The sequence below is a fragment of the Sinohyriopsis cumingii genome, chromosome 14, assembly GCF_028554795.1.
Source record: "Sinohyriopsis cumingii isolate HCF-2022 chromosome 14, ASM2855479v2, whole genome shotgun sequence".
Classification (NCBI taxonomy): domain Eukaryota; kingdom Metazoa; phylum Mollusca; class Bivalvia; order Unionida; family Unionidae; genus Sinohyriopsis; species Sinohyriopsis cumingii.
The window spans coordinates 674,818-691,832 of NC_142974.1; the positions used below are offsets into that span (position 1 = coordinate 674,818).

General features: G+C 33.5%; 1 protein-coding gene across 1 annotated transcript in view; it reads right to left on the reverse strand.

The window, feature by feature from the left end:
• Positions 1 to 1,177: 1,177 nt before the first annotated feature.
• LOC149783072 (metalloprotease mig-17-like) overlaps positions 1,178 to 17,015 on the reverse strand; it is a 37,863-nt gene continuing 22,025 nt past the window's right edge. The window contains exons 3-5 of the mRNA XM_089933062.1: positions 2,310 to 2,420; positions 1,917 to 1,958; positions 1,178 to 1,501 (exon numbers count right to left, since the gene is read on the reverse strand). Coding sequence (XP_089789188.1) covers positions 1,917 to 1,958; positions 2,310 to 2,420 — 153 coding nt within the window. The 3' untranslated portion in view covers positions 1,178 to 1,501. The remainder of the gene's footprint in view (positions 1,502 to 1,916; positions 1,959 to 2,309; positions 2,421 to 17,015) is intronic.

The window sequence follows — 17,015 nt, forward strand, 5'->3', positions numbered from 1 at the left end:
TGAGTTTGGAAACACTTACAAGCGTGACAAGGCTGTACATCAACAATATTTTAGACCGCATGACGTCATGATTTTCAGTCAGTACATGTGCAGTTGCCAATGTGACAAGGCTGTACACCTACTGTAATTTCAGACAATCACTTGCAATTGTGACAAGTTTAACAACAGTATTATTAGGCCACCAATCGCAAGTGTGACAAGGTTGAACATCTGTATTTTCAGGCCACCACATGCAACTGTAACAAGGTTGTACATCTACTATATTTCCAGGCCACCACTTGCAAGTGTGACAAGGCTGTACGTCTAATGTATATTCAGACAATACCTCGTAACAGCAAATTTCGTTCAGATAACATACACAAGACACAAAAATACAAAGGAGGACATTTATCTGTAAAAATAGCATATTTTCCCATGTTTAACATGAAGGAATGTAAACAAAATCTGACAGGATTCCTAATTAATGCCTCCTGACTATGTTCACTGAAACATTGTGAGTATACTGTATCGTGTTAAAAAATTGCATGGAAGATTTTCAGCATACTATAGTGTTGAACATTTGCATGGAAGATTTTGTGCATACTATAGTGTTGAACATTTGCATGGAAGATTTTGTGCATGCTATAGTGTTGAAAATTTGCATGGAAGATTTTGTGCATACTGTAGTGTTGAAAATTTGCGTGAAATATTCTGAACATTCTATATGGTGTTGAAAATTTGACAAATCGTCATAAACCATGTTACCTTTACATGTAGAGAGCAGCTGAGTATAACAGTAATTTATCTTTAAAATAAAATGTTCGGATTTTAAAAATATAAGGAGATATTAACTTGCGTTTTGTAGTAAATCTGATATGGAAGTCTAGACAGCCCCCTCCAACCCCCACGAAACAAAACTTTAATAAAATAACTATCTCGATGCCTATGTTATTTCAAGTTAAAGCTACCTTCTCATTGTTTTACATGTTGCGTAAATTCATATATAATGAAAACAAACTATTTCAATAAATGTGTCATTCTGGAAATTAAATGTATGATATAAAAGACTGGTCTGTTTTGGGCAAATGGCCATTTAGTTTGACCTTGACCTGAAGATGAGGTAATTAGGCTATCCAACCTTGTCAACATGCCAAATAGGAGGCGCTGATAAAATAAGTAACAAAACATTTAACCAGAATGAGATGACAAGTGAAGAATGGATAAATAAACAGACTGATGAACTCTTTAATACTTTATTCTCCCTCTCGTTTGTCACGTAGCAACCCTAATTTCACAATTATATAAAAATTTATTGTTCAGTACAATCCATGACATGTACAAGTGTCTGAATATTGTAAAGCAGTATACAGGGGTAAATATATTAAAGTCATAAAAACACTTCTTCACTAGTTGGAAGGGACAATACTACAACGAAAATCCTAGTGCCCAATTATACCACTCGGAAGCCCTGTAACTGTTCCAATTTCTTGCTTGGATGAGTGTAGCACACTGCGATTTGGACCTAAAATACAAAGATTGCTTTAGCGTACTGTAACCATAATGTATCGAATCAAATGGACGACGTTTCATTCCATATTTACAAACATAGTGCGTCGATTAATTTAGTTATCATCGTCCTCTTTCTCATGATCATCATTGTCATCGTCATAACCATCATTGCATAATAATAACCGAATATAATTCAAATGATACTGTTCAACAATTAAGAACTGAACTGACCATTACATTCTTATAAAAGAATAATTCCGAAAGATTGTTGTTTGTTATTTGTTGTATTATTTGCTTGGTGTTTAGAGTACCCTCTGCAGATACACATAGTGCAGAAACAACTGGAGTCGAAACTGAATCCTTCTGATCGGGAGTCTGGAGACTTACTAGTGTGCAACTGTACATTTAATCCTAAGAGATCTACTCACCTATTTAGAACTTTTCTGAATGCATAACCCTTCTTTGCACCACTGTAAAAAGAGATGATTTATATAATTTTGAGTGGATAAAAGCTCAGAGTTTGTACCCATATCAGTCCACTTGTTTTGAATTAGATTGGTTTGCAAACTAGTGCATGAAGCTGTATAAAGGACTACATTTAAGTGCGAATTGTTGTAAAAGACCTTGAATGGTATCTAGTCACACCTAAATAGAATTTCTTATAAAGGGCTCTAGAATATAGTGCTTAAACCATATACTGTTTTCGCAAAATACATTCTATTTTAAGAGTTTGTTATAACTTGGAAAGCCAACCATAACGCCAACCATATTTCTTGAGAGAGATAGAGAGAGAGAGAGAGAGAGAGAGAGAGAGAGATTACCATATTTGAACCACACGCGGTTCCTGTAGCAGCACCTAAGTTCTTTTCCTTGCATTCGCCCGTTATCGGGTCCGTACAGTACATGAACCGGCATATCATTACAGTCACTTTCTAGAAACAATAGAAGAAAAAACAGCACACGTCGATCGAGTTGTATGATGTAACTTAACTAAACAGCCTCGCTAATGGTACTGGTGTTACTCGAGTTATATGATGTCACCTAACTGACCAGCCTGGCTAATTGCATGGGTGTAACTAGAGTTGTATGACGTTGTTGGATAACAACCCTTTATTTACCGTGTAGATAGGGAAAGGAGACAGCTTACACAGCTACGTTTGGTACCATGACCAATCCTTAATTTGCCTTTGTGATTAGAAAAGAAGACAGCGTTTCAGAGGTGTTTCTGTTATCTTAGCGATAATCACAGCAGGGGTCGCATTATTTTGAAATAATTTGCATTCTTATGAAATGATGGGTATCTTTCAGTGCAAGTAACATTTGAAAAACGGGCTTAAAATCACGACGAATAGCGTATTATTTGCAGATCACAGCAACTCGGATGGTTGTAATTATTTCAATTTATTTTAATTTGTACTGTATGCCAAACGTTTTTAAATGTAATAAAATTCAAAATACAACTAGCAGGATATCTAATAAACTAAACTTGGAATTCAAAATAACAATAACAACATGATGAATGTTATAATAATTGATTAAAACAAATAACTTTCACATACGGATTCACAGAGAATTCCATAGTATTATGTAATACGTTTGAATGATACGAACAGCTATTGTGGCTTACATTCTATGGCAGTGTGAATTGTTCGATTACATCAACTGCCTAGAAATTCCATGGTTGGATCAATCGTAATACAACTGCATAGAACTTCCATGGTTGCATGAATCGTAATACAACTAAATGGAAATTCAATGGCTGGATGAACTGTAATACAACTGACTGGAAATTTCATGTTTAGATAAATTGTAATACAACAGCCTGGAAATCTAACGGCTGAACGAATTCCTTGATTATATCAAGACAGCTATTTAGAATTTCGATGGTATGGTTAATATATACAAGAAGCTAATCGATGGTAGGGTAATACAACAAACATTAGGATATACAAATATAGTTATTCGATGGTAGAGTTAATAACTATACAACAAGCAATTAGGACATACAAAACGTATCAAACCGCTAGTATTTAGACAGTCGGTGGTTAACTCCACTACATTTCCAAAACAGAACTTGTTTCATTTTCTCTTTAAATGAAAGTATGTATAGTTGTCCAATATTCAAATCTCGGATTTGGTTTATTAACAAACTTTGAGTCACTAACTTAAGAATTAAATGCACGAAACTGAAAAGTGTTGTGACTAGGCAGTGAAACACGTCAGCGTGAATAGTCGTTCAATGCATAATGTGAACAGTAGTCCAATGCAAAATGTGAATAGTAGTCCAATGAATAAGTTATCATCATTGGCGACTCAGTCTCGAAAGACCATGTGAATAGCGCCCTTGGGGTGTTGTCTGTCTCTGTTGGCATCGTCTGCTGTGGCTGAGCAGGCACATACGTGAGTGACAGTCCCTATTGCAGTTGGTGCAGACATACTGGGAAGTCTGCGTTACTGTGGTTGCTGCCGCGTTCTTCTTTCTCTTACGTGTCTCTGCCGCCAACTGGCCTCTCCTCGCATCAGCGACTGATATGCCATTGTTTAACGTCAGTCTCCAGGTGTCTCGGTTCTCAGCCAGCTCTTCCCAGCCATCGGGTGAAAAGTTGCATGCCTTCATGTCCCTCTTGCATACATCCTTGAAACGGAGTGAGGGGCGTCCGACTCTTCTCATGCCAGTGGCCAGCTGTCCATATAGGATGTCCTTTGGCAGCCTTCCATCCTCCATGCGTCGGACCTGTCCCAGCCATCCAAGGCGGCGTTTGCTCAGCAGGGAGTACATGCTGGGGGTACTTGCACGCTGCAGGATCTCGCTGTGTGGAACACGGTATTGGCAGCTGATTTTCAGGATGCGTTTTAGCCACCGTATATGGAAGGAGTTGAGCCGGCGTTCTTGCCTCATGTAGGTACTCCAGGTCTCACTTCCATATAGAAGGGTGATGAGAACGCAGGCCTGGTAGACTCTCACCTTGGTGTGCTCTGTCAGCGCGTTGTTTTCCCACACCCTCTTCGTTAATCGAGCCATGATGGTGTTTGCCTTTCCAAGCCTTCTGTCCAGCTCCATATCAATCGAGAGAGTGTTCTGATGGTTGACCCTAGGTAGGTAAAGTTGTTGACTGCTTCCAGGGTGACCAGGTTGATTTTGATGGAAGGTGCAATGGTGGTATTTTGCACGCTGACATTTGTTTTTTCCAAGCTGATGGTGAGACCAAACTGCATGCATGCATCAGCAAAACGGTCTCCCGGTCTCTGGAGGGCTTCCTCGGTGTGGGTCAGAAGAGCTGCGTCATCTCCAAAAAGCATCTCCCTGATGAGCACAGCTCTCACTTTGGTCTTTGAGCGCAGTCGTGCCAGGTTGAACAGCCTCCCGTCGGACCTGGTGTGTAGATATATGCCATCCGTGGACGTGTCGAAGGCGTAGGACAGGAGCAGGGAGAAGAAGATCCCAAAAAGTGTTGGTACCAGCACGCAGCCCTGCTTCACGCCGCTGTTAATTGGGAAGGAGGTTGAGGAGGATCCATCATACAGGACTGTTCTCTTCATCTCTGCATGGAAAGAGATTATCATGCTGAGGAGGTTTGGGGGGCAACCGATTTTACTTAGAAGTTCAAAAAGGCCCTTCCTGCTGACCAAATCAAAGGCCTTGGTGAGGTCGATGAACATCATGTAGAGTGGTTGACCTTGCTCTCTACTCTTCTCTTGGAGTTGTCGTAGGGAGAAGATCATGTCTGTCGTTGACCTGCCTGCTCTGAAGCCGCACTGATATTCCGGGTACACACGGTCCGCCAGCAACTGCAGCCTGTTGAATATGATGCGGCGTACACTTTACCAACGATACTCAAGAGCGACATCCCTCTGTAATTATTACAGTCACTGCGGTCGCCCTTATTTTTGTAAAGGGTCACAATTGTGGCATCGCGCATGTCTTTGGGGACTACTCCCTCCTCCCAGCAGAGGCAAAATAGCTCATGCAGTGGTTTAATCAATGTTGGTTTTCCACGTTTGATAGCTTCGGGCGGGATGCTGTCACTACCTGGTGCTTTGTCGTTTGGAAGGGAGTCGATTGCTTTGCTGAGCTCCTCTAAGGTTGGCAATTTGTCGAGTTTTTCCATGGTGGGCAGATTCTTTATGCTGCTGAGGGCTGCATCGGTGACTGATGTTTCTCGGGAGTATAGCTCTGAGTAGTGCTCCACCCATCTGGCCATCTGTTGCCCACGGTCTGTGATCTTCTCTCCCATCAGAGATTTCAGGGGAGCGACCCCTTTCACTGTAGGGCCTAGAGCCTTCTTGATGCCACTGTACATACCTTGGATGTGTCCGGACTCGGCACTGTGCTGGATCCCTTCACACAGTTGTTGCCAGTACTCGTTCGCACACTGTCTACCGATGCGTTGGGTGTTACTTCGGGCACTTATGAGAGCAGCAAGCGTCCGTTCATTAGGACATTTTTTGTAAGCTATGAAGGCATTTCGTTTCTCCTCGATTTGTGGTTCCATCCTTGATAGGTGTGCGTTGAACCAGTCCTGGGTGGGTCGTTCCTTCTTGCCAAACGTTGACATAGCTGTACTGTAGATGGCACCCTACATGGCGTTCAACTTGGCTGTAGCGTCGTGCTCAGGCAGGTCCTGGAGAGCCTTGTCCGGGGCGGACACATACTCCTCCACCCTGGCAGGGACTGACATCTGTGTAGTGTTTATGCGAGGACGTCCTTTTGGTTTTGAGTAGTGTAGTGTGTGTGGCTGTAGTCGCACTCTGCTGCTCACGAGGGCATGGTCGGAGTCGCAGTCTGCACTGTGGTAGGTTCTAGTGGAGAGGACGCTGTTACGGGCAGAGCGCCTGGTGATGACCAAGTCGAGTTGGTGCCAGTAATGAGATATGGGGTGTTTCCATGACACTTTGTGTTGTGGCTTACACTTGAAGAAGGTGTTTGTGACGCACAGGCCATGATAGGTGCATAGCTGCAGCAGTCTCTGACCGTTTTCGTTGGTCTTTCCAGTGCCATGATATCCGAGGCAGGTAGGCTATGACTCGTGGTCCGCACCTACTCTGGCATTAAAGTCGCCGAGGAGGAATAGTGGTTCGTTTTTGGGGCATCCTTTGATCTGTTCATCTAGCTGCCCATAGAACTGATCCTTCGGGTCTTCTGACGAATTGAGGGTTGGGGCGTAGACACTGATGATGTTGACAGGACCTGAAGCAGTGGTGAGGCGGATGGATAAGAGACGCTCAGTGCCCCCTGTGGGAGGTTCAACCGAGGCAAGGAGATTGTTTTTGATGGCAAAGCCCACTCCGTGCTGGCGGGGATCCTCAGGTTCTCGACCCTTCCAGAAGAAGGTGTAGTTTTCCTCTCTGAGGGAGCCACTATAGGCGAGCCTGGTTTCCTGGAGGGCACCTATGCTGATATTTAGTCTGGTGAGTTCTCTATCGATGAGGGCCGTCTTTCAGGTGTCGTCCACTTCTCTGAGGTCGTCGGAGGTGCCTGTACACATGGTGCAAATCGAAGAGCTGGAGTCTTCTTTATTGGTTTCTTGTTTCTTTTGTCTGGTGTGGAACTACCGTCTGCTTTTCATGCTCAACAACACACTGAGCTCCAGACACCCACTGGAACAGGCAGACGATGGCGGGTCAACACCTTATTGACCGGGGGCTGCCAGGCTTGAGGCGGGCGATAGTTGGCCAGTGGGACACGATGATCCCTCCCACCGTCAAAGCTGACCCGTGGCGCCCCTTCCCTACGCCAATCGGGTGGGACTTATAACCCGTAAACTGTCAGCTTCCGTGTTGTTTCCTCACTCAGTAGCGAGACTGGAGTGTCATCTCCAGGGTGCAAGCCTGGGCGTGGAGTATGGAGATCCTGGGCTGCCCAGACGTCAGGATCCCCCTCTCGTCCTTGCTGGTGGGGTCCAAAGGAATGCTGAGCATGACATTTGGCACCAGTTTGGATGCTGCAACTGCCAGAAGGAAGTCGTAGTCGACCCCCAGCCGCCTTAGGGGCTCCACTCCGGATTTTCTGTCTGGGTTTACTCCCGTAGCCTTTCCTTCTCCCGAAGATATCCACAAGGCAGTGGAGCCATAATCCAATGGATGGGACTTGGTGGGTTTTGAATCAGAGTTTCCTTCTCCTAGATGAATTGCCTGACAAGGCTAACGAGCTTCATCTGCCCGGGTTTGGAGTCAGAGTTTCCCTTCTCTTAGACTGGTTGCCTGCCAAGGCTAACGAGCCCAATCTGCCCAACAAGTTATACCGAGTGCCCGGCGGTAATGAACAAGTATTCCAATGTATAACGTGAATATTAGTTAAATGCATAATGTGAATAATAGTTAAATGAATATTGTGAACAGTAGTCCAACGCATAATGTGAATAGTGTTCCAATGCATAATGTGAACTGAAGTCCAATGAATAATGTAAGTAGTAGTCCAATAGATAACGTGAATAGTAGTGTAATACATAACGTAAGTAGTAGTCTAATACATAATGTAAGTAGTAGTTAATACATAATGTAAGTAGGAGTGTATTACATAATGTAAGTAGTAGTCTAATACATAATGTAAGTAGTAGTTAATACATAATGTAAGTAGGAGTGTATTATATAATGCAAGTAGTATTGTATTACATAATATAAGTAGTAGTGTAATACATAATGCAAGTAGTAGTGTAATACATAATGTAAGTAGTAATTAATACATAATGTAAGTAGCAGTGTAATACATAATGTAAGTAGTAGTTAATACATAACGTAAGTAGTAGTGTAATACATAATGTTGTGGTTGTTGTTGTTCTAGGGCTTAACGCCATTTTTCAGCACAAGATAGGCTATACATGGCGGATAGAATAACTGGTGCAGGAAGAACCTGGAAAACCCAGAGCAGAACCACCGACCCGCGAGAAGCTACTGCCATGTTTACCAACGTATCCACGCTAGCCTAGCCTTGGACTCGAATCCACACAGACAGAAGTGAAATGGCAGTGATTCGGAACGGTGAGCGCTTTAGACCACTCGGCCACTCGGTGACCCCAATACATAATGTAAGTAGTAGTGTATTACATAATGTAAGTAGTAGTCTAATACATAATGTAAGTAGTAGTTAATACATAATGTAAGTAGGAGTGTATTACATAATGTAAGTAGTAGTCTAATACATAATGTAAGTAGTAGATAATACATAATGTAAGTAGGAGTGTATTATATAATGCAAGTAGTATTGTATTACATAATATAAGTAGTATTGTATTACATAATGTAAGTAGCACTGTAATAAATAATATAAGTAGTAGTCTAATACATAATGTAAGTAGTAATTAATACATAAGGTAAGTATCAGTTTAATACATAATGTAAGTAATAGTGTAATACATAATGTAAGTAGTAGTTAATACATAATGTAAGTATCAGTTTAATACATAATGTAAGTAGTAGTCTAATACATAATGTAAGTAGAGTGTAATACATAATGTAAGTAGTAGTGTAATACATGATGTAAGTAGTAGTTAATACATAATGTAAGTAGTAGTTAATACATAATGTAAGTATCAGTTTAATACATAATGTAAGTAGGAGTGTAATACATAATGTAAGTAGTAGTTAATACATGATGTAAGTAGTAGTTAATACATGATGTAAGTATCAGTTTAATACATAATGTAAGTAGGAGTGTAATACATAATGTAAGTAGTAGTTAATACATGATGTAAGTAGTAGTTAATACATAATGTAAGTATCAGTTTAATACATAATGTAAGTAGGAGTGTAATACATAATGTAAGTAGAGTGTAATACATAATGTAAGTAGTAGTGTAATACATGATGTAAGTAGTAGTTAATACATAATGTAAGTAGTAGTTAATACATAATGTAAGTATCAGTTTAATACATAATGTAAGTAGGAGTGTAATACATAATGTAAGTAGAGTGTAATACATAATGTAAGTAGTAGTGTAATACATGATGTAAGTAGTAGTTAATACATAATGTAAGTAGTAGTTAATACATAATGTAAGTATCAGTTTAATACATAATGTAAGTAGGAGTGTAATACATAATGTAAGTAGAGTGTAATACATAATGTAAGTAGTAGTGTAATACATGATGTAAGTAGTAGTTAATACATAATGTAAGTAGTAGTTAATACATGATGTAAGTAGTAGTTAATACATGATGTAAGTAGTAGTTAATACATAATGTAAGTATCAGTTTAATACATAATGTAAGTAGGAGTGTAATACATAATGTAAGTAGTGTGTAATACATAATGTAAGTAGTAGTGTAATACATGATGTAAGTAGTAGTTAATACATAATGTAAGTAGTAGTTAATACATGATGTAAGTAGTAGTTAATACATGATGTAAGTAGTAGTTAATACATAATGTAAGTATCAGTTTAATACATAATGTAAGTAGGAGTATAATACATAATGTAAGTAGAGTGTAATACATAATGTAAGTAGTAGTGTAATACATAATGTAAGTAGAGTGTAATACATAATGTAAGTATCAGTTTAATACATAATGTAAGTAGGAGTGTAATACATAATGTAAGTAGAGTGTAATACATAATGTAAGTAGTAGTGTAATACATAATGTAAGTAGGAGTGTAATACATAATGTAAGTAGAGTGTAATACATAATGTAAGTAGTAGTGTAATACATAATGTAAGTAGTAGTGTAATACATAATGTAAGTAGTAGTTAATACATAATGTAAGTAGTAGTGTAATACATAATGTAAGTAGAGTGTAATACATAATGTAAGTAGTAGTGTAATACATAATGTAAGTAGTAGTTAATACATAATGTAAGTAGTAGTTAATACATAATGTAAGTAGTAGTGTAATACATAATGTAAGTAGTAGTGTAATACATAATGTAAGTAGAGTGTAATACATAATGTAAGTAGTAGTGTAATACATAATGTAAGTAGTAGTGTAATACATAATGTAAGTAGTAGTTAATACATAATGTAAGTAGTAGTTAATACATAATGTAAGTAGTAGTGTAATACATAATGTAAGTAGTAGTTAATACATAATGTAAGTAGTAGTGTAATACATAATGTAAGTAGTAGTGTAATACATAATGTAAGCAGTAGTTAATACATAATGTAAGTAGGAGTGTAATACATAATGTAAGTAGAGTGTAATACATAATGTAAGTAGTAGTGTAATACATAATGTAAGTAGGAGTGTAATACATAATGTAAGTAGAGTGTAATACATAATGTAAGTAGTAGTGTAATACATAATGTAAGTAGTAGTGTAATACATAATGTAAGTAGTAGTTAATACATAATGTAAGTAGTAGTGTAATACATAATGTAAGTAGAGTGTAATACATAATGTAAGTAGTAGTGTAATACATAATGTAAGTAGTAGTTAATACATAATGTAAGTAGTAGTTAATACATAATGTAAGTAGTAGTGTAATACATAATGTAAGTAGTAGTGTAATACATAATGTAAGTAGAGTGTAATACATAATGTAAGTAGTAGTGTAATACATAATGTAAGTAGTAGTGTAATACATAATGTAAGTAGTAGTTAATACATAATGTAAGTAGTAGTTAATACATAATGTAAGTAGTAGTGTAATACATAATGTAAGTAGTAGTTAATACATAATGTAAGTAGTAGTGTAATACATAATGTAAGTAGTAGTGTAATACATAATGTAAGCAGTAGTTAATACATAATGTAAGTAGTAGTGTAATACATAATGTAAGTAGTAATTAATACATAATGTAAGTAGTAGTTAATACATAATGTAAGTAGTAGTGTAATACATAATGTAAGTAGTAGTGTAATACATAATGTAAGTAGTAGTGTAATACATAATGTAAGTAGTAGTGTAATACATAATGTACGTATCAGTTTAATACATAATGTAAGTAGGAGTGTAATACATAATGTAAGTAGTAGTGTAATACATAATGTAAGTAGTAGTTAATACATAATGTAAGTATCAGTTTAATACATAATGTAAGTAGTAGTGTAATACATAATGTAAGTAGTAATTAATACATAATGTAAGTAGTAGTGTAATACATAATGTAAGTAGTAGTGTAATACATAATGTAAGTAGTAGTGTAATACATAATGTACGTATCAGTTTAATACATAATGTAAGTAGGAGTGTAATACATAATGTAAGTAGTAGTGTAATACATAATGTAAGTAGAAGTTAATACATGATGTAAGTAGCAGTGTAATACATAATGTAAGTAGTAGTTAATACATAATGTAAGTATCAGTTTAATACATAATGTAAGTAGTAGTCTAATACATAATGTAAGTAGTAATTAATACATAATGTAAGTAGTAGTGTAATACATAATGTAAGTAGGAGTGTAATACATAATGTAAGTAGTAGTTAATACATAATGTAAGTAGTAGTGTAATACATAATGTAAGTAGTAGTGTAATACATAATGTAAGCAGTAGTTAATACATAATGTAAGTAGTAGTGTAATACATAATGTAAGTAGTAATTAATACATAATGTAAGTAGTAGGTAATACATAATGTAAGTAGTAGTGTAATACATAATGTAAGTAGTAGTGTAATACATAATGTAAGTAGTAGTGTAATACATAATGTAAGTAGTAGTGTAATACATAATGTACGTATCAGTTTAATACATAATGTAAGTAGGAGTGTAATACATAATGTAAGTAGTAGTGTAATACATAATGTAAGTAGTAGTTAATACATAATGTAAGTATCAGTTTAATACATAATGTAAGTAGTAGTGTAATACATAATGTAAGTAGTAATTAATACATAATGTAAGTAGTAGTGTAATACATAATGTAAGTAGTAATTAATACATAATGTAAGTAGTAGTGTAATACATAATGTAAGTAGTAGTGTAATACATAATGTAAGTAGTAGTGTAATACATAATGTACGTATCAGTTTAATACATAATGTAAGTAGGAGTGTAATACATAATGTAAGTAGTAGTGTAATACATAATGTAAGTAGAAGTTAATACATGATGTAAGTAGCAGTGTAATACATAATGTAAGTAGTAGTTAATACATAATGTAAGTATCAGTTTAATACATAATGTAAGTAGTAGTCTAATACATAATGTAAGTAGTAATTAATACATAATGTAAGTAGTAGTGTAATACATAATGTAAGTAGGAGTGTAATACATAATGTAAGTAGTAGTTAATACATAATGTAAGTAGCAGTGTAATACATAATGTAAGTAGTAGTTAATACATAATGTAAGTATCAGTTTAATACATAATGTAAGTAGTAGTGTAATACATGATGTAAGTAGTAATTAATACATAATGTAAGTAGTAGTGTAATACATAATGTAAGTAGGAGTGTAATACATAATGTAAGTAGTAGTGTAATACATAATGTAAGTAGTAGTTAATACATAATGTAAGTAGTAGTGTAATACATAATGTAAGTAGTAGTGTAATACACAATGTACGTATCAGTTTAATACATAATGTAAGTAGGAGTGTAATACATAATGTAAGTAGTAGTGTAATACATAATGTAAGTAGTAGTTAATACATAATGTAAGTAGTAGTTAATACATAATGTAAGTATCAGTTTAATACATAATGTAAGTAGTAGTCTAATACATAATGTAAGTAGTAATTAATACATAATGTAAGTATCAGTCTAATACATAATGTAAGTAGTAGTGTAATACGTAATGTAAGTAGTAATGAATACATAATGTAAGTAGCAGTGTAATACATAATGTAAGTACTAGTTAATACATAATGTAAGTAGTAGTTAATACATAATGTAAGTAGTAATTAATAAATAATGTAAGTAGCAGTGTAATACATAATGTAAGTAGTAGCTAATACATAATGTAGTATCAGTTTAATACATAATGTAAGTAGTAGTTAATACATAATATAAGTATCAGTTTAATACATAATGTAAGTAGTAGTCTAATACATAATGTAAGTAGAGTGTAATACATAATGTAAGTAGTAGTCTAATACATAATGTAAGTAGTAATTAATACATAATGTAAGTAGCAGTTTAATACATAATATAAGTAGTAGTCTAATACATAATGTAAGTAGTAATTAATACATAATGTAAGTAGCAGTGTAATACATAATGTAAGTAGTAGTTAATACATAATGTAAGTATCAGTTTAATACATAATGTAAGTAGTAGTCTAATACATAATGTAAGTAGAGTGTAATACATAATGTAAGTAGCAGTGTAATACATAATGTAAGTAGTAATTAATACATAATGTAAGTAGCAGTGTAATACATAATGTAAGTAGTAGTTAATACATAATGTAAGTATCAGTTTAATACATAATGTAAGTAGTAGTCTAATACATAATGTAAGTAGTAATTAATACATAATGTAAGTAGTAATTAATACATAATGTAAGTATAAATTTAATACATAATGTAAGTGGTAGTCTAATACATGATGTAAGTAGTAGTGTAATGCATAATGTAAGTAGTAATTAATACATGATGTAAGTAGTAATTAATACATAATGTACGTATCAGTTTAATACATAATGTAAGTAGTAGTTAATACATAATGTAAGTAGGAGTGTAATACATAATGTAAGTAGTAATTAATGCATAATGTAAGTAGCAGTGTAATACATAATGTAAGTAGTAGTTAATACATAATGTAAGTAGTAGTCTAATACATAATGTAAGTAGTAGTGTAATACATAATGTAAGTAGTAATTAATACATAATGTAAGTAGTAGTGTAACACATAATGTAAGTAGTAGTTAATACATAATGTAAGTAGTAGTTAATACATAATGTAAGTAGTAGTTAATACATAATGTAAGTAGTAGTGTAATACATAATGTAAGTAGTAGTTAATACATAATGTAAGTAGTAGTTAATACATAATGTAAGTAGTAGTTAATACATAATGTAAGTAGTAGTTAATACATAATGTAAGTAGTAGTCTAATACATAATGTAAGTAGTAGTTAATACATAATGTAAGTAGAGTGTAATACATAATGTAAGTAGTAGTGTAATACATAATGTAAGTAGTAGTTAATACATAATGTAAGTAGAGTGTAATACATAATGTAAGTAGTAGTGTAATACATAATGTAAGTAGTAGTTAATACATAATGTAAGTAGTAGTTAATACATAATGTAAGTAGTAGTTAATACATAATGTAAGTAGTAGTGTAATACATAATGTAAGTAGTAGTTAATACATAATGTAAGTAGTAGTTAATACATAATGTAAGTAGTAGTTAATAAATAATGTAAGTAGTAGTTAATACATAATGTAAGTAGTAGTGTAATACATAATGTAAGTAGTAGTGTAATACATAATGTAAGTAGTAGTTAATACATAATGTAAGTAGTATTTAATACATAATGTAAGTAGTAGTTAATACATAATGTAAGTAGTAGTGTAATACATAATGTAATTAGTAGTGTAATACATAATATAAGTAGTAGTCAATACATAATGTAAGTAGTAGTTAATACATAATGCAAGTAGTAGTTAATACATAATGTAAGTAGTAGTTAATACATAATGTAAGTAGTAGTTAATACATAATGTAAGTAGTAGTTAATACATAATGTAAGTAGTAGTGTAATACATAATGTAAGTAGTAGTCAATACATAATGTAAGTAGTAGTGTAATACATAATGTAAGTAGCAGTGTAATACATAATGTAAATAGTAGTGTAATACATAATGTAAGTAGTAGTGTAATACATAATGTAAGTAGTAGTGTAATACATAATGTAAGTAGTAGTTAATACATAATGTAAGTAGTATTTAATACATAATGTAAGTAGTAGTTAATACATAATGTAAGTAGTAGTGTAATACATAATGTAAGTAGTAGTCAATACATAATGTAAGTAGTAGTTAATACATAATGTAAGTAGTAGTTAATACATAATGTAAGTAGTAGTTAATACATAATGTAAGTAGTAGTGTAATACATAATGTAATTAGTAGTGTAATACAATATGTGAGTAGTATTCTATTACAAATGTAAGTATCAGTTTAATACATAATGTAAGTAGTAGTGTAACACATAATGTAAGTAGTAGTTAATACATAATGTAAGTAGTAGTTAATACATAATGTAAGTAGCAGTCTAATATATAATACAATATGTGAGTAGCATTGTATTATATCATGTAAGTAGTAGTGGAATACATAATGTAAGTAGTAGTGTAATACAATATGTGAGTAGTATTCTATTACAAATGTAAGTAGCAGTGTAATACATAATGTAAGTAGTAGTTAATACATAATGTAAGTAGTAGTTAATACATAATGTAAGTAGTAGTGTAATACATAATGTAATTAGTAGTTAATACATAATGTAATTAGTAGTTAATACATAATGTAAGTAGTAGTGTAATACATACTGTAAGTAGTAGTTAATGCATAATGTAAGTAGTAGTCTAATACATGATGTAAGTAGCAGTGTAATACATAATGTAAGTAGTAGTGTAATACATAATGTAAGTAGTAGTGTAATACATGATGTAAGTGACAGTGTAATACATAATGTAAGTAGTAGTGTAATACATAATGTAAGTAGTAGTGTAATACATAATGTAAGTAGCAGTGTAATACATAATGTAAGTAGTAATGTAATACATAATGTAAGTAGTAGTGTAACACATAATGTAAGTAGTAGTTAATACATAATGTAAGTAGTAGTTAATACATAATGTAAGTAGTAGTTAATACATAATGTAAGTAGTAGTGTAATACATAATGTAAGTAGTAGTTAATACATAATGTAAGTAGTAGTTAATACATAATGTAAGTAGTAGTTAATACATAATGTAAGTAGTAGTTAATACATAATGTAAGTAGTAGTCTAATACATAATGTAAGTAGTAGTTAATACATAATGTAAGTAGAGTGTAATACATAATGTAAGTAGTAGTGTAATACATAATGTAAGTAGTAGTTAATACATAATGTAAGTAGAGTGTAATACATAATGTAAGTAGTAGTGTAATACATAATGTAAGTAGTAGTTAATACATAATGTAAGTAGTAGTTAATACATAATGTAAGTAGTAGTTAATACATAATGTAAGTAGTAGTGTAATACATAATGTAAGTAGTAGTTAATACATAATGTAAGTAGTAGTTAATACATAATGTAAGTAGTAGTTAATAAATAATGTAAATAGTAGTGTAATACATAATGTAATTAGTAGTTAATACATAATGTAAGTAGTAGTTAATACATAATGTAAGTAGTAGTTAATACATAATGTAAGTAGTAGCTAATACATAATGTAAGTAGTAGTGTAATACATAATGTAATTAGTAGTGTAATACAAAATGTAAGTAGTGGTTAATACATAATGTAAGTAGTAGTTAATACATAATGTAAGTAGTAGTTAATACATAATGTAAGTAGTAGTGAAATACATAATGTAAGTAGTAGTGTAATACATAATGTAAGTAGTAGTTAATACATAATGTAAGTAGTATTTAATACATAATGTAAGTAGTAGTTAATACATAATGTAAGTAGTAGTGTAATACATAA